The sequence below is a fragment of the Elgaria multicarinata genome, chromosome 12 (assembly GCF_023053635.1).
Source record: "Elgaria multicarinata webbii isolate HBS135686 ecotype San Diego chromosome 12, rElgMul1.1.pri, whole genome shotgun sequence".
Classification (NCBI taxonomy): Eukaryota; Metazoa; Chordata; class Lepidosauria; order Squamata; family Anguidae; genus Elgaria; species Elgaria multicarinata.
Window position 1 is genome coordinate 10,113,782 of NC_086182.1, and position 25,226 is coordinate 10,139,007.

At 44.1% G+C, this 25,226-nt stretch overlaps 1 protein-coding gene across 3 annotated transcripts in view; it reads left to right on the forward strand.

Moving 5' to 3' along the window:
- The window catches only part of BMP1 (bone morphogenetic protein 1), a 169,120-nt gene that overhangs the window by 78,095 nt on the left and 65,799 nt on the right, over positions 1-25,226 (forward strand). For all 3 annotated transcript variants that reach the window (XM_063139360.1, XM_063139362.1, XM_063139361.1), the window contains 4 exons: positions 11,256-11,357; positions 18,843-19,004; positions 21,388-21,505; positions 24,759-24,937. In XM_063139360.1, coding sequence (XP_062995430.1) covers positions 11,256-11,357; positions 18,843-19,004; positions 21,388-21,505; positions 24,759-24,937 — 561 coding nt within the window. The remainder of the gene's footprint in view (positions 1-11,255; positions 11,358-18,842; positions 19,005-21,387; positions 21,506-24,758; positions 24,938-25,226) is intronic.

Consider the following 25,226-nt stretch of genomic DNA (forward strand, 5'->3'; position numbering starts at 1 on the left):
TAAGGCCCATTCAACCTCACTCTTCAGGATGTCTGGCTCTAACTCACTGACCACACCGTCTGAGCTATCCCCGATATTACTATCCTTCCTATACAGATCTTCCGTATATTCTTGCCACCTTTTCTTGATCTCTTCTGTTTCTGTTAGGTCCTTGCCATCTTTGTTTTTGATCATACCCATTTTTGCCTGGAATTTAATTTTCTGGAAGAGATCTCTTGTCCTTCCTATTCTATTGTCTTCTTCCACTTCCGCACATTGCTTGTTTAAAAATAATTCCTTATCTCTTCTGGCTAACCTCTGGAATTTTGCATTCAATTGGGCATATCTCCCCCTATCACTGTTGCCTTTTGCTTTCCTTCTTTCTTGGGCTACTTCCAGTGTCTCAGCAGACAGCCATCTTGCCTTCTTGGTTTTCTTTTTCTCTGGGACGTTTTTTGTTGCCACCTCTTGGACAATGTTGCAAACTTCTGTCCATAGTTCTTCCGGGACCCTATCTACTAAATCTAGTCCCTTAAATCTATTCTTCACTTCCACTGCATATTCATTAGGAATATTAGTGAGCTCATATCTAACTGATCTGTGGGTCTTCCCTATTCTCTTTAGTTTGATTCTAAATTGTGCAATAAGAAGTTCGTGATCAAGCAATACAAATAGCAACAACAGGAAACATATTTTTGTGAACCTCCCAGAGAGCTTCTGCTATTGGGCGGTATAAAAATGTAATAAATAAAAATAAATAAATAAATAAATATCAGAGGAAGGCCAAAGTAAAATAAACACCTTTTCAGGGGCTTTTTCAAAGCCTGCAAGACCGCAGATGGAAACATATTCAAAGGTGTGAAGCCAAAACATTCCAGTTTGTGCAGCAAAATATACTTCTGATGGTGGTGTTTACTTGCAGCTCCTGTTAATTGTAGTGGGTTTGCACAGGAAACCTTCTCAACGGATTGTGCCCCGAGTTAATTAGTGGAAGTAGAACTGGAATCATTTTGGGCCCACCGTGACCCTGTTCAACAGCCCATTCTTTCCAACTGGGAGGCAACTGTGTTTGAGAAAGCAGGAGGTGTAATTCAAATGTATCTTGTGTGGAAGAGTATACTTTTTTGTCAAATAGGCATGTCAGACAGTTTCCAGGGGATGGGTGAAATAAACCTAAAGCAGGGCTGAACCTATTTCATTCCGAGGGCTGAATTTGATTTTGGAGGAGCTCTTTGGGGGGTTGCAGTAGCAGGCTGGACCGAAGGCAAAGGGGGTGGGGTAAAGACACCCCAAAATGCCAACATGTTGGAGGTTAAAGCTTAATTACCACCAGTAAGGAAGCCTTTGGAGAGGCATTCCAACCTTTTTGAATGGGGAGGAAATATACAAAAGTCAGGAGTTGGTCCGTCAGCAGTGAGGGGAAAGGTGTGGGGCTAGGGGAGGTAACAAATGCATCACTAATAGGGACGAACCAGCTGATGTCCTATTTGATTTTGGGCCAAACACATGATTTGCCCCATACATAGGAAAAAGGTACGATGCTTGTCCCACGGGGCAGTCACTGCAGGGTTCAGCAAGCTACCATCTGCCCGCTTCAGCTGCTGGGTTAGGAGGGGAACAGGTTGGGAGTGGAGTTGCAGAGAGCGGCAGCTGGACCAGTTCCAACCAATGACTGTGAAATTGGGATGTAAGTGATGCATTTGGAAACTGGGTACCAAGAGGCCTCTTTCTGCCTGCTTCCACTCACTCACTGTAGTTGTTTCCACTCTGCGCACCAACGATTCTAATGTGTCGCATTCCAGGTCAGCTTTGCCACGTAGCTTTTATTTCCATTGTACTTTTTGCTCTTGCAAGGTTTTGGCTGGTTGTTTGGGGTTTGTGTGTGTGTATGTGTTTCCCCCACCCCCAAGGCACTTTTAAATGGCAAAGCAAATGAAGAACCAGCTGATAGGCTGGTGGTAGACCTTATCCACAAGGTAGTTGTGAGGAGGAGACATTGTATGCTGTTTTAGATATATAATGCCAAGAACGCTATGTAGTCCCTTATCTGTCGTGTAATCCATTTACAGGGGTCACCATTAGCACCCCCCTTGGACTAGGTCACAGGCGTTTTCCTTCAAGTAACTGGCGACATGGCCATGGTGTTGCAGATACCTTATTGGGGGTGTGGGTGGGGTACTCCGACAGACTGTACATCTTTCTGGACAGATTTCATTGCATGTGTTTGTTAAGGCACTGAATCCACAGCTCTGCCATAAGAACATAAGTGCCATGCAGAATCAGACCAAGGGTCCATCTAGTCCAACACTCTGTTCACACAGTAGCCAACCAGCTGTCAACCAGGGACCAAAAAAGCAGAACATGGTGCAACAGCACCCTCCTGCCCATGTTCCCCAGCAACTGGTGCACGCAGGCTTACTGTCTCTGAATACTGGAGGTTGCACTTAGCCATCAGGACTAGTAGCCATTGATAGCCTCCTCCTCCAGGAATTTAGCCAACCCCCTTTGAAAGCCATCCAAATTGGTGGCCATCACTATACCTTGTGGTAGTAAATTGCAAAACTGCCTAATAACCAATGTTAAGTCATTTGTACTGTGTGTTTATAATGTTGCACTGTGAAGCATTTCCTTTCTTCTTTAAAAAAAAGTGTATGTAATCTATTATTCCCTGCATGTATGGTTTCTGTATTATGTTAGTATTTAAGTTTATATGTTTGCAACCAAAAAAAATATTAAAAGACAAAAAATATAAAAGACAAATTGGCGGCTATCACTACATTTTGTGGTAGTGAATACCATAATTTAAGTATGCACTGTGTGAAGAAGTCCTTCCTTTTATTTGCCCTGAATCTCCCACCCATCAGCTTCATGGGATGACCTCGGGTTCTAGTATTTTGAGAGAGGGAGAAATGTGTCTGCATACCCACATTCTCCACACCATGCATGATTTTGTACACCTCTATCAGGTCTCCCCTTAGCCTCCTTTTTCCAGGCTAAACAATATTGTAACCTTCCCTCATAGGGGAGAGGTGTCATGTTGGAGAGAGACTAAAGGTACTCCAGAAAACTCGCCAATAAACATTTCAGTTTTAAATCCACATGTTCATTTGCCCATCCATTCTCTGATCATCCACCTCCTGTTTCCTTATCTCCCTGTTTCCTTATCTCCCTGCCTCCCGAGACCTGACTCTTTAAGGCACAGTAGTTGAACCTCTTTCAGCCTCATAGCTGAAATCAGTTTCAGAAAATCTCTCAGGGACCCTATTCCAGTAGTGGGTGGAGTCAAAGGTAAAGGGGATGGAGCAAAAGAGGTGGGTGGGTGTTTCCCCCCAAGGCCCGCCCTCTGCCCTGCATTCCTGCGCCTACCCTGAACTGGGAACTGCCTGTAGCTACACCCAGTTTCCTAATCCGAAGTGAAGCCACCAGTGGCAGAGGAAACAACGTGGTGACATCGGGGCAATTGGAAAAGTCCTGGTAAAACAACATCGGGAAAAAAGCATAGTTTCAGGGGTAAAGCCAAAAGTGGCTGCAAGGTGGCAGCTGCGTCATATAAACAGCGCAGTGCAACTGCACAGCCACGACAGGGGTAAAAAAACCCATATAGACATTCCCCTGGTCAGTCTTCTCCACTCTTTATTCGTTCAACTATGGTGAGAGGGATTGTATTTCAACTGAAATTATAGCAATTATTTCTACATAAGCGCCTGCACATTTTATAAAAACCGTGCATTCTTTTTGTCCTCTGTTTTGGTTAGTGCATAAGTAGCCATCCGAATGTGTAAGGAAAGACACCTCTGGCTATCCAGGTGGCCAGCGGTCTCCTTTGGAAGGGAGAAGATGAGGTTTAGGTCCATGCCTTCTTTTAATAACAGAATTCAGGGTTTCTGGTTGCAGAATGTGGAATTTCGTTTGCACACGCAGAATTCTCCCTCACCTCCCCAAGTTATTATTTTTCCAGAGTGGGGAAGTGTATCTCTAAATTTGCTGTGGGAGAAGGAAACTGCGCCCAGGTTCTCTCCAAGGGAGCTTTGCTTGTTATCCTCCGTTTCTTTCAGCTAGGTCATATGGTTTTGATTTTTTGTGTGGCAGATGAATGGGGGGTTATTTGAGTATCCTTTGGCTGCATGAGCTCAGATTGTCTCAGCAGCATGTGTGTGAAGAGAGAGAGAGAGAGAGAGAAGAAGAAGAAGAAGAAGAAGGGCGTACTAGAAAGGGAACTTGCAAAAGAAGCTTGAGGTTAAAACAATTTGTGTAATAATAATTTTAAAAACTCCCTAAGACATGCAGCAGTCTTTATGGGAACCAGATGTTCAAATATTGTAGCTGCCAGCAGCGCTGGTGAACTGATGGGGGTACTGAGACGCCATCAATCATTATAGCTGCTTTCCCTTCATGTAAATTGAGACGCAAAGGATTGAAAACTTGCATTCTTTCAAAAGAGGTGCATCTGAGCTGAACTGGAAGCTTTATTCCTCGTCTTCCCCATCCAAAGTTTCTGGAAAGTCTGAGCTGCCAAAAGGAGAGAGAGAGAGAGCAAATATTATCCCTGGATTAGTTACACCAGTCCGGGTGGTTTGTTTTCTAACAATAAAGCCAAATCCATCACAGTCCTTGAGATGAAACCCCCACATCCAAGAGACCTTGAGCTACTTTTGTGTACATTCCTGATCATGCTGTTCAAGGCTAACGTTTAGCATCTGGATTTTTTGCATTTAGGACAGGCTAAAGAAAATATCAGCAGGAGTATATTTATTTAGAGGATCAAGGTTCTAGTACTTATGATTCTGGAAATTATATTCAAAAACTATGGGCAGTCCATGGTGCAATCAGCAGGGTCTGAATAGGGTTAGGACCCAGGGCTTCGGTGCTCTACAATATCTGAAACATGCCAGGATTAGGACTTACGCCAGGAGTACAACCCTATTGATTCTCCTGGATGTCTCAATTGCTTTAAATACCATCAACCAAGGTATTTTTTTTGATAGGCTGTCTGAATTTGGAATCGGGGTCACTTTTATTGTGCTTCCATTCCTACCCGCGCTGCTGATTTCAGAATATGGCCCTGGGGACTATTGCTAAACTCTTGAAACACTTGAAATGTTGAGTGTCCTGGACATTCTCACAAAAGGGCTGTCATAGGGGTGGGGCTTGCGCCCATGGGTGAGCATGGCTGGTCACAAAACACTCATTTCCGAGAAGGAAAACTGGGCGAGGTAAAAAGAAAAGTAACTTGTTCAAGAATCTAAGTACAAGGCAGAGTTCCAAACCACAAAATCATTCTGGTGAACCCCAATAAAAATGGTGCTGAAGGGCTTTTTAAAAATATCTATCTATCTTAAAAACTAAAATAAAAATTCGGATGGGCTAGGGAGCCTGGTGGGCACCAAGAAAGGTCCTGTGGTTTCACTGGAGCCCATGGGCACCATGTAGAACACTCCAGCTGTACATGAAATGCTGTGTGAGGTCACCTGGGGATTTGGAGTGACCTCACCACTAAACTTACAAAGCCTGCTCTCTTGGTCCTTTACAACTGATTCAGGTGACCCAGTAGAAATGCTGACCCCGGGTGCTTCCAGATAAGGCTTTTGCAGTGGCATCATCCTGCCTCATTCATGGAATATTATGGGAGTACCAGATGACGCTGACTTCTGCTCATAGCACTCTGATATTTCCCTACCACTTCTTCCACCTTTTTCCTTGTTGCAGAGAATCTATTAAGGAGGAAAAGACAGAATGGGGCCTTTCACACAACACACTAACCCAAACTCTCTTTTTTTTAATGAAATTTTAAAACTTTTTTATTGTGAATATCAACAAACAAAACAGAAAATACATCGTGAAAATGGGGGGGGGTACCCCATACATTGTGTATATAGAATTATCATTTCCATCATATGTACTGTTCCCCCCGCCCAAAAGGTAGAGAGTTATACAAAGGTTTCAAGAAAAGCAGACCAAATATCCGTATATTTATCGACTTGCAAGTGGATATAACACTCGTTCAAAAGTTGATGATGTTATTAGGTCCTCGATCCATTGCATTATGGGAGGTGTGAATTTGTCCTTCCTATGTGATAATACAAGTCTTTTGGCTGTTAGCGTGTTGTCTGAACCCAGGACATTTTCCGCAGGGTGGCTTGTTAACCACCCTGAACAGCCCAACAACAAACCATGGATTGTTCGAGAAAAATAAGCCACACTGCATGGTTAACAAGCCACTCTGCAGAAAATTTTGGGGTAAGGAAGGGAGAAGCTTAAGGAGACAGATGAAGAAGGAGCCATTGACCGGGTTTGGGTGATTTGGGGGGCAAAAGAAGTCATTGTCGTTTCATCTACAATTTGCCCAATTATCTGTGATGCAGCCCAGGTTGCCATATCATTCGAACCCAGCACAGTGCACAATAGGGATAGCTTCTTACCCACACCACAACCCATGGCTTGTAGTAAGTAAGGGTTGTGGTGTGGGTATGAAGCTCACCCCAGCTGCACACCACACTGCACCCCTGGTAATTCCGCAAATTGTGGTTGTGCGCACTGGGGCGGAAGTCACGATGGCTTCTTTCACCTCTGTGATCGTTCCAACACAGCCGTTGGAAATCAGTTTGAAACAACAGCTTCCTATTACCATCAGTGTTCTTGCGTGTTTTGTAAAACTTTTAAGGAGGATATTCTCCAATATGTTACCCAGTGTCCCGCATGAAAAATATTTGTTAGCCTCAGGAAGAATTTTGTGTTGTACATTTTCTGTTGTTTGATAAATGAAAAATAGGATATCCTATGTGTTTCATTATATGTGCTGGCAGCCAGGAAACTGAATTAAATTAGTTGCTCAGCTCTGAATGTCCCCTGTTATAGCTAAACAATAAAAAACCACGCTACTAAAACTTCCTGTTAGACAACATGTTTAAAGTAAACTTTTTAAAGTTGCTCAGCAATGCAATATTATTATTTTTGAAACTTTACTTATTGGGTGGGGTGGGCAGGGAATGAAACGGGCCATGTACTTATCAGGGCCCCCACTGTCAATGCAATTGTTGGCTAGAAGACTGGAATCTAGGAGCAGATTTAATTCTTCCTGAGCAATTGGGTAGAACACCAAGGGCATCGCTAGATGACGTGATATCCCGGGGATCACCCCGGGATCATTATTATTATTATTTATTTATTTATTTATATAGCACCATCATTGTACACTGATGTGTACAGTGTACACAGGATCATCCCTGTGCATCCACATGACCCACAAGGGATCCCAGGAGCAGGGAGGGATGATCCCTCCCTTGCCCCAGGATATCACCCTACCCTTTAATCTTGGTTTTTCCTGCAGTCCCGGGCTGATCCCAAGACTGTGGGACGTATAGCCGGGCGTCCCGTTTTCGTCCTGGCTTTTCGCGAGTAACCGCAAAGAGCCGGGCACGGAGCTCCTCAAGAGCTCTGTGCCCATCGGGGGTGGGGTGGGGGGAGCAGGAGATTTTTGGTTTTTAACAAAAAACTTACATTTTGTGCAGGAGCGCTCTGGTGCTCTTTTCCAATTAAAAAATAAAATGGCGGGCGCAACATCCTCTTACTCCTGGGACGTCATGTGCCGCATGTAGACAGAGGGGGAGATCCCGTGATCATCATATCGCAAGATCCTTCCCCCTCCTTCCCTCTAGTATGATGTAGACATGCCCCAAGTGTTTCGTCTTGTAGAAACTTGTAGAAGGGTAGAAACTTTGAAAAGGGGAATGAACATTTATTTAAGAAAGGGGGTGGATTTGGCCAAACAGTCCAGGTCCTAACACTCCCCCTCTTCCACAAGCTATGGGCCCAAAATATTTAGGAATAATATAAAAGGAAATAGTAATGATGTGAAAGAGAATAGCAAATGGGCCATACAACAGTGGGATTTCAACAAAGATACATATGTGGGTTGTTGTTTTTAAAAAATGAAATTATTGTTGAATGAGCAGGTGGGATTTCATTGATGTAATCTAATTATTTTTCAGTAAAGCATTTGTAAAGTTGGAGAGGAGTAATAAAGTTGCATGGAGTTCTATCTCAGGGCCATGTTATTTCACACTTCCGCAAATGGCCTTAGGGACAGTCCAGACGTATGAGTTTGTTGATGCAATGTGTGGATAACACAAAGTTTAGAAAATATTTTTAATACAATGAAAGGACTGGGAATTGTGCAAGACAAAATAGATGACCTCATGAACTGGAGTCATAGAAATGGAGTGAAATGGGATAGTATAAAATGTAAGGTCATGCAACTGGGGACCAATAACTATTTTGGGGGGTTATTGTCTGGGGACTGTTCTGCTGAAAACAGCAGAGGAGGAATGTGATCCGAACATCTTGATTGGTCACAGGTTGATGGAGCTACAAATATGAAACAGCTGCAAAAAAGGCCAATGCAATTAATGGCTGTATTTGGTAGGCACTTCTAGGGATAGGATTGAATAACAATAAATATTTGTTGAAGGCTTAATTTAGGGATACAGTGGTTACAGGCATTCCAAAAAAATAATGAGGTGTCATTAGATGCTGCTTCAGGCAAAGAACAAAACAGGTTGTGTGACCAGGTTACAATGGTTACATTCCAATCCTCAAGTGTACCCAGTTTGGACTGCTCAGTGTGAATGATAGTGGATACTGGTTTTGTCCACATTTATTCTAGTCCTTTTCTTTGACCTCTTTAGTGTTGAAAGTGATTAGACAGCAAGAACGGTGTCAATGTTAACCGGTTCCTTTAGATCTGATTCAGATAGCATATTCCTTGATGTTTACAAGTGCCCTGCAATTTTTTTACCCTTTCCTTGTAGCTGCCTTCCTTTCTTACTTATTTGCGATGGTAAAAATGGCCTTTTAGTGTTAAGATTCCAAAATATTCCAAAAGCAAAGATTTCTAGACCAGAGCATTTGTCACTATGCCTTATAGGGGTGCATGTTTTGCACCCCATGACAAATAGCAGTTTGGATGGGGTTCAGATCAGGACAACAGCTCTGGAGATAAGGGTTACCCCCCCAGTCCCAACTCAACACCCCTCCCTTACCACTCTAGGTACTTCCAGATGTGGCTTTTATTATACCATACCCCATTTAGGGAATTTTATGGGCAATTCAGACAATGTCATCATCCACTTGTATTCCTCCCGTATTTTCCCACCACTTCTTCCATCTTTTCTCTTACTTTGTTAATAGGGGAAAAAACAGAACAGCTGTATAATGCCTTCTGATTTTTAGCGCAAAGACACCTTTGTCTGGAAGCACCCTATATCTAGTTTGTTTTTAAAGGAATCAGGAGATCCAATTATAAACATCCCACTACCTTGCCTTGTCTAGTGACACTGTAATTACGAGATCTTCTGCACTGTTTGTAGAATCATGGCTTTCTTGTACTATGTAAATGGCCAGCACAAGTCCTATACCATTAGGAGGTACTTCCAGTTTAAAGGATGGACGTATTGCCCTCCATATTGCCTTCCGTTGCTATAAATCAGTTATGTGATAAATCAATTATGTTTGATGACTAAATACATGGTAGCAATGTCTTATGTTCAAGTTATCCAAGTGAACAAAGAAAAGAGGAAATGGGTGCATTAGAAACAAGCAATTAAGGCCTAATGTGCTGATTGCAGATTTTTGAGAGTCAAATAGAACTCTTGGTTCGCACATAATGGTACTTCATGGTATCAGGTTCTGGGTTGCCATGAATATGTGTATTCTGGGTTGCCGTAACGGGTGAATGTAGTCGTGGAAACAAACCATCTTTTTTTAGCCATGAACAACCCTAAAACAGAACCCATGGTATATTGTTGCATGTGAACTCTCGGTACTTTAAAACATGGGTTGTTGTTAACATGCAAATTCAGAACTATGGGTTGTTCTTGGGTTGTTTCACCATGCTACAGAGGCAGTGGGCAAGAGCAACAGCCACTCTACATGCTAGTACTGAAGTGTTGCAAAAGCATTTGGGATACAGGGAGAGAATAGCCAAAGAAGGAGGAAACAAACAACCCAGGGATTGAGAAAACAAACAATGGTTTGTTCAATTGTCCGCCAGTTAAACCCTGGATAGGGCAACAAACCATGGGTTTTATAAACCGTTGGTTAGCATTATGTGTGAACCAGTCATTAAGTCAGTTGCCCCTGAAGAAGAACCTTTCTAATGCACCTTGGAGGGCTCATGTTTGTTTCATTCCTCACCTTGGAGGGCTCATGTTTGCTGCCTTCCTCTCCTTCATTCAGGTCATCCAAGTGACCTTGGCATTTGCAGATGACACAAAATTGGGTGGGATAGCTAATACCCTGGAAGACAGAAACAAACTTCAAAGTGATCTTGATAGGCTGGAGTGCTGGGCTGAAAACAACAGAATGAAATTTAATAGGGATAAATGCCAAGTTCTACATTTAGGGAATAGAAACCAAATGCACAGTTACAAGATGAGGGACACTTGGCTCAGCAATACTACAAACGAGAAAGATCTTGGAATTGTTGTAGATCGCAAGCTGAATATGAGCCAACAGTGTGATATGGCTGCAAGAAAGGCAAATGCTATTTTGGGCTGCATTAATAGAAGTATAGCTTCCAAATCACGTGAGGTACTGGTTCCTCTCTATTCGGCCCTGGTTAGTCCTCATCTAGAGTATCGTGTCCAGTTCTGGGCTCCACAATTCAAGAAGGATGCAGACAAGCTAGAGCGTGTTCAGAAGAGGGCAACCAGGATGATCAGAGGTCTAGAAACAAAGCCCTATGAAGAGAGACTGAAAGAACTGGGCATGTTTAGCCTGGAGAAGAGAAGATTGAGGGGAGACATGATAGCACTCTTCAAATACTTAAAAGGTTGTCACACAGAGGAGGGCCAGGATCTCTTCTCGATCCTCCCAGAGTGCAGGACATGGAATAACGGGCTCAAGTTAAAGGAAGCCAGATTCCAGCTGGACATCAGGAAAAACTTCCTGACTGTTAGAGCAGTGCGACGGTGGAATCAGCTACCTAGGGAGGTTGTGGGCTCTCCCACACTAGAGGCATTCAAGAGGCAGCTGGACAACCATCTGTCAGGGATGCTTTAGGGTGAATTCCTGCATTGAGCAGGGGGTTGGACTTGATGGCCTTGTAGGCCCCTTCCAACTCTGCTATTCTATGATTCTATGATTTCGTTCACGAATGACATGTGAAGTGAGTGAACATGCCATTCTTTCCCATTTATTTGGAAAATATTCCCCCAATGTCTAGACAAAGCAATCAGAATTGAATTCCTGCCTCATAAGCACTCCTTCTGCTTTTCCAGCTGCCTTTTTAGGAGACATCGCCTTGGACGAGGAAGACCTCAAGCTATTCCAGGTGGACCTCACACGGCACACCATTGAGAGGACAGCTACCAATTCTTCAGGTACAGTTGCCACTCTTCATAGGATCAGGGCTTAAATAGTCCAGGGAGAAAAGAAGCCTATGTCTTCCATGTTTCCTGTGGCAGGCTTATTTTTTTTAAAAAAAAACCCAACTTCGTTCCCTTTGACAGATGAAACATACAAGGCTATAGATAAGACAAGACTATATGTGGTCTTACAGCCACAATTGCGCACCGCCACAATTGCGCACTGCCACAATTGCGCACTGCCACAATTGTGAAAAACTGACACACACACACATTTTTAAAAATATATATATATACAAAGACATTTGCACACATTCCCGAGGCTAGGAAAATTTTGGCCCCATTTTGCACAAATGTCGGGGTGCAAATAATTATTTTAGAACAGCTTCAAACGCTACCAGGATCGCGATCAGAGCGAAGAGGGGGACTTGGTAACAGGCAAGACTGGTTCTGCCACTAAGTGCCAGAGGGGGGACTTGGCTACACAGCTGGCTGGTGAACTGAAGGGGAAGGAGGGGAAGAACAACCCACAGTAAGCCCGATCATCTTTCGAGCTAACCACGGGTTGTTCCACCAGCAACCCACACTGTGTAGCTTATTTCCCAGGGTGGTGGTTGTTTCATACGAACCACTGCATAGAATTTCAGGAAATTATATTTAAACTGGCCCAGAGATTATGCTATTATCTGTCCCAGAATGTATACCATGCCTTTCTATATACATAATAAAAATGGTTCTCATCATATTGTGCTAAATACATAAGTGCCATTGACAGTTAAGCTCCAATAACACTTATCAGTTCAGTTACTTGACATCTTCTCTCTTCATAGTAAGAATCAGTATAAACAGGGCCAACACTATGCATGTTAATAAGCATATTTCTTCCATATTTTTTTAACTCTAAATAGTGGGGGAACGGGGGAGGTGATCAGGACCACAACCCTTTCCTCCCCCAATTCCACCACAACAAAAATTCCCTCCCCAGAGTTGTTATTAGATCTTGGAGAGAAGCTCCTACTGGTGCCAATGGCAGCTCTTCTCCTGGGGCTCATAGCAGGTTGCGGGGGGTGTACCTGCACGGTAGCGGGGAGGAAAGGGTTAACAACACACACACATCTCCACACTGTAGTCCTGATCTGAGGTCTCACACTTACTATTTCAAGTTGAAAAAATAATCAACAAGCTTCAAATGATATGTTTAAGCATCATATGTAATTTGACACTCAGAAGTTATACAAGTGTGAATGGATTTCATTATTAAGTGGTTATAATAATGCACATCTCATGGTAGAAGTCTCGATAACATCTATTGTTCAAAAAACAAGTTCGCTCTGAGAGATCTGTAGATTGTCTTTCTTCATGGGTAAAAATTAAATTATTTCAGTATCGGTTCTCCCAGAGTTTGTGCGTCCATTTAGCTACCTTGGGTGGTGACTGACTTTTTCATATATATTTTTCTTTGCTGCTAATAACTAGCTTATTATTAAAGCTGCAATCCTAAACTCACTTACCAGGGAGCAATTCCCATTCAACACAATGGAGCTTACTTTTAAATAAAAACACATAGGATTGTGTTGCACATCTGTACCCGAAGTTGAACCAAGTCATTTAGCAATTTTTGGATTGTAGTGTGGGACATTTCATTATCTACATTATTTCTAATACATCATGAATTTCTTAATTTTTCTGCACTCCCACTACATGGATTTACTAAAATTACAGAACTAGCACTTGAATTGCACAGGGCAGAAGTTCTTTCTTCTTCTTCCCAACTTGATCTTTTTTACGTGCAGGTAGATTTTCTTGCGGCAGTCCAAGAAAATCTTTAACTTTTCATTCTGCTGATTGTACAAACAGACCCAGTTCAGATGTAATGACAACCCATGGGTTATTGGAGCCATGCAGGAGTGAGCACATTGCTGTGCAACTATTAGCTGCTTCCGGTTTCTTTCCAGCTTTCAAAAAAACTCAAGAATGCTCTGTTCCTGGGTTGTTTGCTGTGATGTCCTAACCCAGAAATCTAGATTGTTGAGGATGAAACAACCCAGAGTTTTACCCAACAAAAAACCATGGATAACTCTCGGGTTAATTCTGGGTTGTTTAACCCATAAACAACTTGGTGTTTCTGGGTTTAGAAACAGGGCGTTCCTAGGTTGTCAATTAAAATCGGAAATACACAAGCTCTGCTCACCCGCTCTGCCCCTTTTGCAATTCCTGGATTAAACAACCCAGGAATTGCCAAGTATGACATGCAAACTGGGTCTCTGGGTTGTTTCTCCTTCAACAACCCAGAGTTCCAAGTTTGGAAGTTAGTGAACAATCTACTTGGTTTTGTAAGCTTGAACGAAAGTGGAAGCAGTGAGTGGGTTGGAGGCAGTGCACACTCTCCCTCGTGCATGGCCCTGACAACCCATAGGTTAAATAACCTCTGGCTGGCTGTCATTATGTGTGAACCAGGTCACTGGCTTTCAGGTCTTTTTTTAAGAAAAAAATAAGAAAGCAGAACTATTGAAGGGAGTTAATAACAGCATTGGATTTTATTTATTGTGAATTTAGTTCACAGCTGAAATCAGCTTTGCAGCAGGACACTTCTAAACCTACTTCCTCTGCTTCTTCTGTTTTATGGACCCTTTGCACGTCCATCGTTCTCTGCAGTCTGATCTAAAGGCCTTCCAAAATCCAACCAATTGGTGAGGAAGGTCAGCGTAGCAAAGATCAACAGAGCGATTGCATTAGATTCATCATGCTCCTGTTGAAAGCCAGGTGTCACAAGACCACTGTTAGCTCAGCTGCTGTTGCTGAGGGGAGAGCCTGGAAAAGGGAGCAACCCCCTCTGGCATGGGCCCATTGATAATATTGACAGGATCCAGGTTCATCTGAAAGAGGACAAAAGCAACTGGGTTCACATGGGTCCATTTCTCAGCCATCCATGGCACTGTCTGCATTTTCCATGGCAGTAAGAGAAGGATTAGAAGATTTATCACAGAGGGTGTTTTTCCCCCCCTGTCTCAAATGAATCTCTCTGGCAGTGAGATTTGTTCAACTCTGAGGTAGCCTTCCCCAAGAGAAAAAGGATGACAGACAGAGTAATCTTGCATAGGTAGCAGCGGTACTTAGATTCCAACAAAAGGGGCAAACAAAAATAGGCTATTCGGGTATTAGGATTAATTTTTAAACACCTCCAAATTTTGGTGTGTGTTACAAAGTGCTGTAGCTCAGTGACAGAACACTTGTTTTGCACACAGAAGGTCCCAGGTTTGATCCGCAGCATCTCCAGATAGGGCTAGAAAAACTCCTGCCTGAAATCTTGGAGAGCTGCTGCCAGTCAGTGTTGACAATACTGGGCAAGATGGACCAAGGATCTGGCTTGGTATAAGGCAGCTTTCCATGTTCCTGCTGGCTGGTAGAGAGCCGAAGCCCAGTGGCCGAGCACCTGCTTTGCATGCAGGCAAGAAAAACTGCCTGAAACCCTGGAGAGCCTCTGCCAGTCAGTGTCGACAATACTGGGCTAGATGGACCAACGATCTGACTCAGTATAAGGGCAAGTTCCTATGTTCCTTATCTGAAGGAAGCGATTACAGATTCTGGCAAAATCTGGCAGGCCTGGATTTTGTTAATGGATCTGAAGAGGGGCAGTTGCTAACGACCTTTGGCTTCGTTTTGGGCATCTGGCTGAAACTGGATGATCTCCTGGTGCATTATCCCCTTTTTGGTGCTGATTGGATGCTCCCCATCCCCCAGCCACATCATAAAGCAAGGGTGGGTAGCTTGTGGCCCTCTAGATGTTTTGGCCGACAACTCCTCTGATCCCTCGCCATTGGCTATGCTGACAAAGCCTGAACGATAGTTGTAGGCCAAAATAACAAGAAAGCCAAAAATTGCCCAACCCTGCAGTAAAGGAACAGTGGAAATGACCCAATTAATGTGGTGAGGCCTGCAGGGAGGCTTTGGATGCTTAATAGCAAGGTGTGCCCTTAATAACAAGTCTGAAACCTACAAAATAGGATAATAGGGATAAGTGCCAAGTTCTACACCTATTTTCTAATGCACACTAAGAAGATGGGAGACACTTGGCTCAGCAATACCACAAGCGAGAAGGATCTTGGAATTGTTGTAGATCACAAGCTGAATATGAGCCAACAGTGTGATGCAGCTGGGGGGGAAAGGAAATGCTTCCAAATCGTCCAAGGTACTGGTTCCTCTCTAGTCACTGGTTAGGCTTCATCTTGAGTAATGTGTCCAGTTCTGCGCACCACACTTTAAGAAGGATGAAGACAAACGAGGGGGTTCGGAGGAAGGCAATGAGGATGATCAGGGGTCTGGAAACAATGCCCTATGAGAAGAGACTGAAAGAACAGGGCATGTTTAGCGTGGAGAAGAGAAGATTGAGGGGAGACATGATAGCACTCTTCAAATACTTAAAAGGTTGTCAGACCTCTCGATCCTCCCAGAGTGTAGGACACAGAATATTGGGCTCAAGTTACAGGAAGACAGATTCCAGCTGGACATCAGGCAAAACTTCCTGACTGTTAGAGCAGAACGACAATGGAACCAGTTACCTGGGGAGGTGGTGGGCTCTCCCACACTAGAGGCACTCAAGAGGCAGCTGGACAGCCACCTTTCAGGGATGCTTTAAGGTGGATTCCTGCATTGAGCAGGGGGTTGGACTTGATGGCCTTGTAGGCCCCTTCCAACTGTACTATTCTATGATAGTTCTATGATAAGGAACCCAAGCGTGCGTTCCTTTTCTCAGATCGCTGGGCTATCAAATATTGGTATTGGCTTCTGGGACTTTTTTCTCATCCCCGGCCCTTTAGGATAGGATCTCCTGCCAGTTCGTGCTTTCTGTAGGCTTTGGCAGCAGTTGGGCTGATAGTGAGTGTTCCAGACAATTTGGAGACAAGAGTTTTGGAACACGTAGTTGGGCTGGTTCTGATCTCGCTTGAACGTAAGCCAGCCAAAACTTGTGGGGCAGGGGAAGCTGCTTCCCCCCCGCCAGCCAAATACGCATTGCTTGCGAATAAGCTAGCCCTGACCCACACTGCCCTAAATACCGTCCACCAGAAGAAAAAGAACCAACAGCCCTGTTTCCTTGACACATCAGCAGCCAAAATAGTTAGATTAGAAAAATAGCACTCAAGCTACCTACTGGCTTGCTGGTTCTTTCGTAGCTTCATATCTGCTTTGCTGCTCTTTGAAGACCAGACTAAATACCCATCCCACTCTTAACTGGGCACCGCGCCCACAAGATTAATAATAAAAAAGAAAAGGACGGCTAGGGAACTGGAAGATGCATCAAGGAGTCAGCAGTTTTGGAAGGTCAGCCTGCTTAGTTTAGACAAGAAGTGGGTTGAGAGAGAAGGCACAGAATTCAGTTTGTGTGGAAAGGGTTGCAACACTACCTTACTCTATCCAGTGGAGGCTGTTGACTCCCATGTCAGTGGAACCGTGAATCTGCTCCAGGTTTCAGTCAGAACTCTAAAGAAGCTTTGCACCTTGGATAACTCCTTTAGAGTTCTGAGTGAAACCCGGAACAGATTCACCACTCCACTGACATGGGAGCCACCAGCCTCCACTGTCTCACAATGTACTAAGGGACAAGCGCTAACAGCCGTGGTGATCCTGAAGCTCTTAGAAGAGATTGGCTCAACTACTTGTCTGTGACAGAGAAGCTGGGCAGCCAGAAGCCCCTCTAGGAGTGATTGGTTTGATTGACTTTCTGTCACACAGGGGGTTGGGCAGTGAGTAGGTTCAATAATAATAATAATAATAATAATAATAATAATAATAATAATAATAATAATAATATTTCTTACCCGCTTCTCCATCCTGTTTGAGGCGGGGAACAATAATAAGTATAAAATACATAAAATATTGATTAAAAACAGAGTATACATTGTTAAAACTTCCTATAAAACATCCTAAAAGCATCCTAAAAGCATCCTAGCAGTGATTGGTTGAGCAGCTCTGATCCTGCAGTGCAGGCAAAGAAAAATCCCTAGGGTGAAAAGAGGTAAACAAAGCAGGTGCCTGCAGGCATTGGCGTAGCGGAATCAGGGCTGGAGGGACGCAGCAGCCCTGACACTTTTTTATTAGCAGGGAAGCTGATGTCACCTGCCACCCCACCCAGATTTCGCTTTTCCACCTGAGATTAGCTGCCATCCTCACAGGGGCTGGGGGGTGGGATGAAAGCAAGTTTGGTAAAAGGAGTTCCCCACAAGAATGAGGGGAAGGTGAGAGGCAGGAGTCTGAGAGGAAAAGGAAAACTGGGAGAGAGAAGGAGTATAGAGAAAAGGAGCATATTGTATTTGCATTGCATTTGCATTTATATCTCGCCTTTTTTCCACCAAGGAACCCAAGGCGGTGTACATAATCCTCCTCCTCCTTTCCACTTTATCCTCACAACAACCACCCTGTGGGGTAGGTTGGTCTGAGAGTCTGTGACTGGCCCAAAGTCACCCAGTGGGTTTCCATGGCCAAGTGGGGACTAGAACCCGGATCTCCCGGCTCCCAGTCCGACACTCTAGCCACTACACTACACTGGCTCGCTGCGGAGGTGAGGGAGGCTCGTTGACATGGCGACTTGAAGTAAGCAGACAGATCATGGGCTGCAGACCTCTCGTTTCAATCGCTTGCAGCGGCCTACCTTATCAGACAGCACAGGTGTCATCATGAGGTCCCAGTGGCTCGAAGCTGAAGCTAAGTCACATTCTAGCTGAAAGAAGGACATGCCCTTTAAAACGTTTTCATTAGGAGAAGCTGAAGATCAATTGCTATGTGGCAGGGTCAACCATTAAAAAGTCCTTTTCAGTAGGTTTTGTTTCACCAAATCGGTATTATTGCATGATGAACTGATTGAAATGTTGACAAATGTGGGCTTTAAACAACTCTTGAAAACAGCCCAGTTGACTCAGCCTTTTCCATACCTGTAATTACACTGTTCTGGTTTACTCTTTCTGTAATGTTTTTAATGTATTTATTTCATATTGTCTTTATATTGTACTTTTTGTATATATGTAGTATGTATGTATAAATAAATAAATAAATATACAGCGCATAGTTAAAATATGGAACTCACTACCTCCAGATGGCCACCAATTTGGATGGCTTTAAAAGGGGGTTGGATAAATTCCTGGAGGAGAAGGCTATCAATGGCTACTAGCCCTGATAGTTGTGTGCTATCTCTTGTATTCGAGGCAGTAAGCCCGTGTGGAACAGTTGCTGGGGAACATGGGTGGGAGGGTGCTGTTGCACCATGTCCTGCTTGTTGGTCCCTGGCCGATGGCTGGTTGGCCTCTGGGTGAACAGAGTGCTGGACTAGATGGACCCTTGGTCAGATCCAGCATCAGGGCACTTCTTATGTTCTTATGTTGTATTTCTTTACAGCCATGGGGATTGAATGCCAAAGTCACACACCTAAGCCAAAGGGTTTTTCCCCAGCACTAAACGGGAACCAGCTGTGCTCACACACACAAAATATGCTTGTTGTCCTCATCACAGGGAACACTTCCAACAGTACCAGCATCAGACCTGGGCGACAGCCGAGGAGGCGATGGAAGCAGGGCTGGGGTCGGCCTCGGAGTCGCCGGGCCGCCACTTCCCGTACTGAGCGGGTGTGGCCGGATGGAGTAATTCCTTACGTGATCAGCGGGAATTTCAGTGGTGAGTTGGCCTTTGAAGAATAGGTTGAATTTTTCATTCACTGTGAAAGTGTAGTTCTCTCCCAAAACATAGAGTAGCAGAAAAGCAAACTGCTAGGTCTCTTGCACACCTTGACTGTACAATGTGATTCAGATGAGACGGTTGGGTGTAGTGAAGAGATGACCAGATTTCTCTGTGCTACATCTCTTAGGTAGCCCACAATTTCGGCTTGAGCGGAATATGAAAACTCGTAACTGGATTCCCTGTCTCTTCTGAACCTAATATGTTCTCCTTCTCTACATTTTAGGAAGGAATCGATGGACCTGTTCACACATCACAACAGCCCACCATGGCTTAATTTTCCTGTGTCGGGCTGTCACGTCATGCATTTTTACATGGCGCCTTGGTTGCCTGACTTGCCATGGCTTGTTGTGTCATGCGAACCCAGACAGTAGGGGTTGTTTGGGGGTTACACAACTCTCAATCCATGGCTTGTTTTGAGGTTATTTGAGGGTTGTCTAACCCTCAAACAACCCCTGTCCCCGCAGATGCAAAATGTTCGACATGATGCAACAGCCCTCATAGGTAAATTAAGCCATGATGAGCTATGTTGTGCAAGCCAGGTCATGGTGTCTCCTCAGCTCTTGCTCTCTTAGGTTAATGCTTATGAACCAGGGCAAAGTAGATTGAAGAGTATGTGCCTGCGCTTCTCTTGTTTTCCTTCCACTCATTGCCTGCCTCATTGCCACTTAGAAATTCCTGAAACCTGATCTGTACCTTTTCTCAGAGCTGAGAAAGTAAGCAGCCGATAGACGCCTGCCATCTAGGTGTTCCAATAAAATGCTCTCATCAGCTGCCCATGTTCTAGCATCAAGCTGGGATATCATATTTAGCCGTTCCACTGATAGCCATTGTTTTTTTGTTTTGTTTTGTTTTGCTGTTAGTTGTTACCAGTAGGGTGACCCTATGGAAAGGAGGACAGGGCTCCTGTATTTTTAACAGTTGTATAGAAAAGTTAGTTTCAGCAGATGTCATTTGTATGCATGCAGCACCTGGTGAAATCCCCTCTTCATCACAATAATTAAAGCTGAAGGAGCCCTGGCTTCTTTAGCTAGAGTGACCAGATACAAAAGAGGGAAGGGCTCCTGCAGCTTTAACCATCCATGGTTTGATTCAAATCTCAGATTACTGAGTTGGCTGAATATTTTGATATTAATGAGGGTCCTGCAGGTTCCTGTGCCATGGAATGGGAGGCCAGCAAAGCCTTTATCCAGGGGCCGAATCATTGCTTATGTTGCATTCATAAAAAGACATAGAATAGCGCAACAGGAAATCTCTTATAACTTAGTTTGCTAGTTCCCCATCAGCACAACCGTATCAGGAGTTACAAAAAGTTAAATGGGAACTAAATAATATTTTTTCTCAGCAAGCGGAATTTGCCCTAACCTGTTTGTGACAGGTGTACTGGGAAAATGGGGAACGTCCTGGTAAAATTTTGGCACATCGTCTTAAACACCAAAAACATCGAAATGTTATTTCTGCTATTAAAGATGCGAAAAAACATTATTCATAGATCTGCATAGACCTAAAGTAAAGATGTTCGTGTATTGGCTCCCTTTCTGTGGAATTCACTGCCAGGTGATGTCAAGCAAGCGCCAGCATTGCTTTGTTTACAGTGTCTCTTAAATACTTTTCTTTTCTTTTTTTAACTAAAACTCACATTTCCTGAATAACCATTCATGGTTTGAGTGGTATAACTTGATTTTAAATATTTTTAATCTTTTGTATTGTTAATTTATTTTCTGTGCTGTTACTTGGGAGTCTTTTTTAAAAAAAGATTTAGAGCATTTCATACATTTTGTAAATAAATACATAAGTCTTATATTTATTTGCATGTTATACTGCTGGATCGGAAGACTAGCAAGTCTCACCTGGATCATCCACTGAGCTTTTGGCCCAGTTTTTATATCACGGCAGTTGTTTAACCCAGGAATGACGGTGGCAAGCAGAGTATGTGCACTGCGAACAAACCATTTTCAATTAACAATCCAGGACCGTCCCGTTCCTGGATTGTTTTGTGACATGCAAACCCAGAAACTCTGGGTTGTTTATGGGTGAAACAACCCAGAGTTAACCCAACAGCAAACCAGGGGTGATGGTTGGTTTAACTCTGTGTTGTTTAACCCATAAACAATCCAGATTTCAACTGAAATCGGAAATGAGTTCCATCCCCTCTAGTGAAGACCCCTGTTCCTTCCTAAAAGCCTTTGCCATAGTTTATATGCTCTCTAGAATTGCCGTATGTCACACTTGCCAATTGCTCAGCTTCTCACACTGTTCAGAGAACTGGCTAGAGGTATATTCCCCCTCTAGCCATCCTTTGGCCTCTACCTGTTTCCTGCAGGCAGCCAGCGAGCCGTCTTTCGGCAGGCCATGCGCCACTGGGAGAAGAACACCTGCGTCACCTTTCTGGAGCGGAACGATGAAGACAGCTATATCGTGTTTACATACAGGCCATGTGGGTAAGCAAGGAGCAGAGCATCTCAGCAGGTGATGGGGCTTCTGCTTATATAACGACAGGCTATGGGGGAGATTCCAAAATGTCCCAAACAGGAAGCCCAGTTCTCTTAGCTCTCCAGTACCTTCTGAAGAAGTATGGAGTCTTGCCAAACGACTAACGTATAAGACCTGGGGTCAAAGACAGTTGATTGCTCATCCAGCAATTTCTGCTGTGTGGGCGAGGTTATACAGTCAGCTCTTCTGGGAAAGCAGTCTCTCAAAGACACCACGTGCTATTTCCCTCCCCCTAACATTTTCAGAGGCTGAATCAGAGATCTGAGTGGCTTGGAAGAAAGGAGACGAACTCCCAGGGTTCTTGATCCAGTCTTCTTTTATCTTGGTATAAGTGTCCCAGGATCTTGTCCTGGGTTGAATAATAGCAAGGATCTTACCTCTGATATTTTAGTTCAAATACACTGTCGACTGGGCGTTCCATTAAGTCCTATGGAAGTGTTTAATTTAAGTTGGGGCAGAGAACCATTCTAAAAGATGGAAATACCTCTCCTGACAGTAAGCACTTTAAGCTAAAATATGCTGGTATTTTGGCCCTGCCCCTTTGCCTTTGCCCCCTCCCACCACTGGGATTTGTCCACTGAAACATTGAAAGTTTAAAACATGATTTTAAACTTTTTAATTTAAAGCAGTGTGGGCAACTTGTGGTCCTCCAGGTCTTTTGGTCTACAACTTCCATCATCCTTCACCATTGGCTTTGCTGGCTAGGGATAATGGGAGTTGTAGGCTCAAAACATCTGGAGGGCCATAGATTACCCATCCCTGATGTAGGGTATTGTAGACCAGAGTAAACCACTGTGGTCCGTGGGGTGGCTAGGCCTGATAGACTACCCACTCTGTGCAATGAATTAATAAGCAGCTGCCGCACCAGAAGTAGCATGTGAATGTACCCATGGTTTAGAGCGTGTTCAGAAGAGGGCAACCAGGATGATCAGAGGTCTAGAAACAAAGCCCTATGAAGAGAGACTGAAAGAACTGGGCATGTTTAGCCTGGAGAAGAGAAGATTGAGGGGAGACATGATAGCACTCTTCAAATACTTACAAGGTTGTCACACAGAGGAGGGCCAGGATCTCTTCTCGATCCTCCCAGAGTGCAGGACATGGAATAACGGGCTCAAGTTAAAGGAAGCCAGATTCCGGCTGGACATCAGGAAAAACTTCCTGACTGTTAGAGCAGTGCGACGGTGGAATCAGCTACCTAGGGAGGTTGTGGGCTCTCCCACACTAGAGGCATTCAAGAGGCAGCTGGACAACCATCTGTCAGGGATGCTTTAGGGTGAATTCCTGCATTGAGCAGGGGGTTGGACTCGATGGCCTTGTAGGCCCCTTCCAACTCTGCTATTCTATGATTCTATGATTCCTTCCCCAACTTGGGGCCCTCCAGATGTTTTGTACTACAACTCCCAGCATTTCTGACCATTGGCCATGATGGCTGAGGCTGGTGGGAGTTAAGTCCTTAACATCTGAAGGGCAGCAGGTTGGGGAAGACTGATCTAAGCCAATAGTAGCCAACCTTTCAGTTTTGGGGAAGCACTCTGTTTCGCAGGTGTTCAGGGTCTGTCATGTAGACGGTGCTATCTACCACTAAAGGATTTCATAGTTACAGACTGTATGTACTTGAGCATGGCCAGACATTGGATACAAAATACAAAGAGATGCAGCATTCAAGTATGCAGTACCTCTTAAGGCTCACACAAGTTTTGAAAACAAATGGATTTCCCTTACACACACACCAGTCTGTAGACTTGTACATTGATGAAGATTAGGTAGGGCTCCCACTGGTCAGATGAAATCACTCCGTGGGCCATATAGTGTCTACTGTAAAACGGAACATGGTTTGGTTTGGCCGTCTTGGTTATAGTTGTAGCCGGACTGTAAAGATGCAGGGTACAAAAATGAGAGAACGAGAGCCTAAAATGTAAACACCTGGACCTATCTAAATGTCATTTCCTTCACTTATTTCATTAGCAGCCATTAGCAGCTGCTGGGTTTTGTTTTCCTATCCCGGCCTAGTTACCCTGGTACCAAGGTCTTGTTTGAGAAGATGCAAGCAAGACCAGACCACCAGTACTAAACTCACAGAAACCTTTTTTTTTTAAGCTGCAAGAGAATGTTAAAACGTTTGCCAAAGTCTAAGGCAACAGGGATTAATGATTTCTTAACCATTTAAGAGGTTGCTGTTTTCCCACCCATCAAAAACCCCATGGATTGCAACATGTTGTCTTACGCATTGAGCTGTGTGTCATAAACAGAGGAGGATTGCTAGAGGGAGATGATTCTCTCAGGGCCGTTTCAGAGGAATCAAGTGTGGCATTGATTTAGAAACACGGGAAGCTGCTTTATATCAAGTCAGAGCCTTGGTCCATCTAGTCCATTATTGTCAACTCTCCAGGGTTTCAGGCAGGATTCTATCCTAGCCTTACCCGGAGATGTCAAGGATCGAACTGGGGACCTTCTGCATGCCAAGCAGATGGTCTGCCACTGAGCTATTCCCCCTTCCTTTTCTTACAGGGCCTTTGGAGAGATGTGCTAGGTCTGTCTTTGTGTGTCTGGCCTAATCTACACCAAGCAGGATACTGCACTATGAAAGCGGTATATAAAAAACAGGAGCCACACTACTGCTTTATAGAGGTATGGGCCCATTGTCACATACTACATGCCACTTTCATACCGCTATATCCTGCTTGGTGTGGCTCCTGCCCTTTATATACCACTTTCGTACCGCTTTCATAGTGCAATATCCTGCTTGGTGTAGATGAGGCCTCTGTTTGGGTTGCTTTCTATGGCTTTGTTGTCAGGCTCTTTTGAAAATGGAGAAGTCCAAGTCAGGTGTAGATATTCCATTCTGCAGCAGGACTCCAAAGATTGTGGCTGTGGACATGTGGGGATCATTCGAAGGCACATGGATCGATCAATTTATTTATTTTTATTTATTTAAAACATTTCTTGGCAGCAATTCCGGCAACATGAGCCTTTTGCTCATCCAGGGAAGGGAGATGGGAAAGGGGGGGTTGATTTTATCCTCTGCTGACCCTTTTGCTTCCCATGATGAAAGCAACACTTCAGCTCTTGGGCAGCATAGAAATGTAATAAAACAAACAAACAGGAATAAAGGTTTGTTCTTCAATTTTTTTCTTGTTGAGACTTCCTTGGCCTGCTTTCAAGGGAAGTATCAAGTCTGACGTTCACTTGTTCTCCATGCAGGTGCTGTTCCTATGTGGGGCGCAGAGGAGGGGGGCCTCAGGCTATCTCTATTGGGAAAAACTGTGACAAATTTGGCATTGTTGTGCACGAACTGGGCCATGTGATTGGATTCTGGCACGAGCACACACGCCCGGACCGGGATGCCCACGTGTCCATTAACCGTGAAAACATCCAACCAGGTAAAGGCTCCCATTTTCTCCCCGTCTTCCTTCTACTCTTCATCCCGAGAGAGAAAAAACAAAACACCCAGAAACCATCCTTGAGAAGTTCAGTAGCAGCTCTGCATGGGGCATTTGCCTTGAGTTCCATTGTCCTTCCTTCACTTTGTCAGGATGAGGCTCGGTCTCCCTGGTGTGGACTCCGAATCGGACTCGGAGGCTGAAGAAGAAGGCCAGCCGAGACAGGAAATGGGGCACAAAATTCTCCAAGACTAAGAATCAGGGAAGAATCTTTTCAAGAGGTTATCGA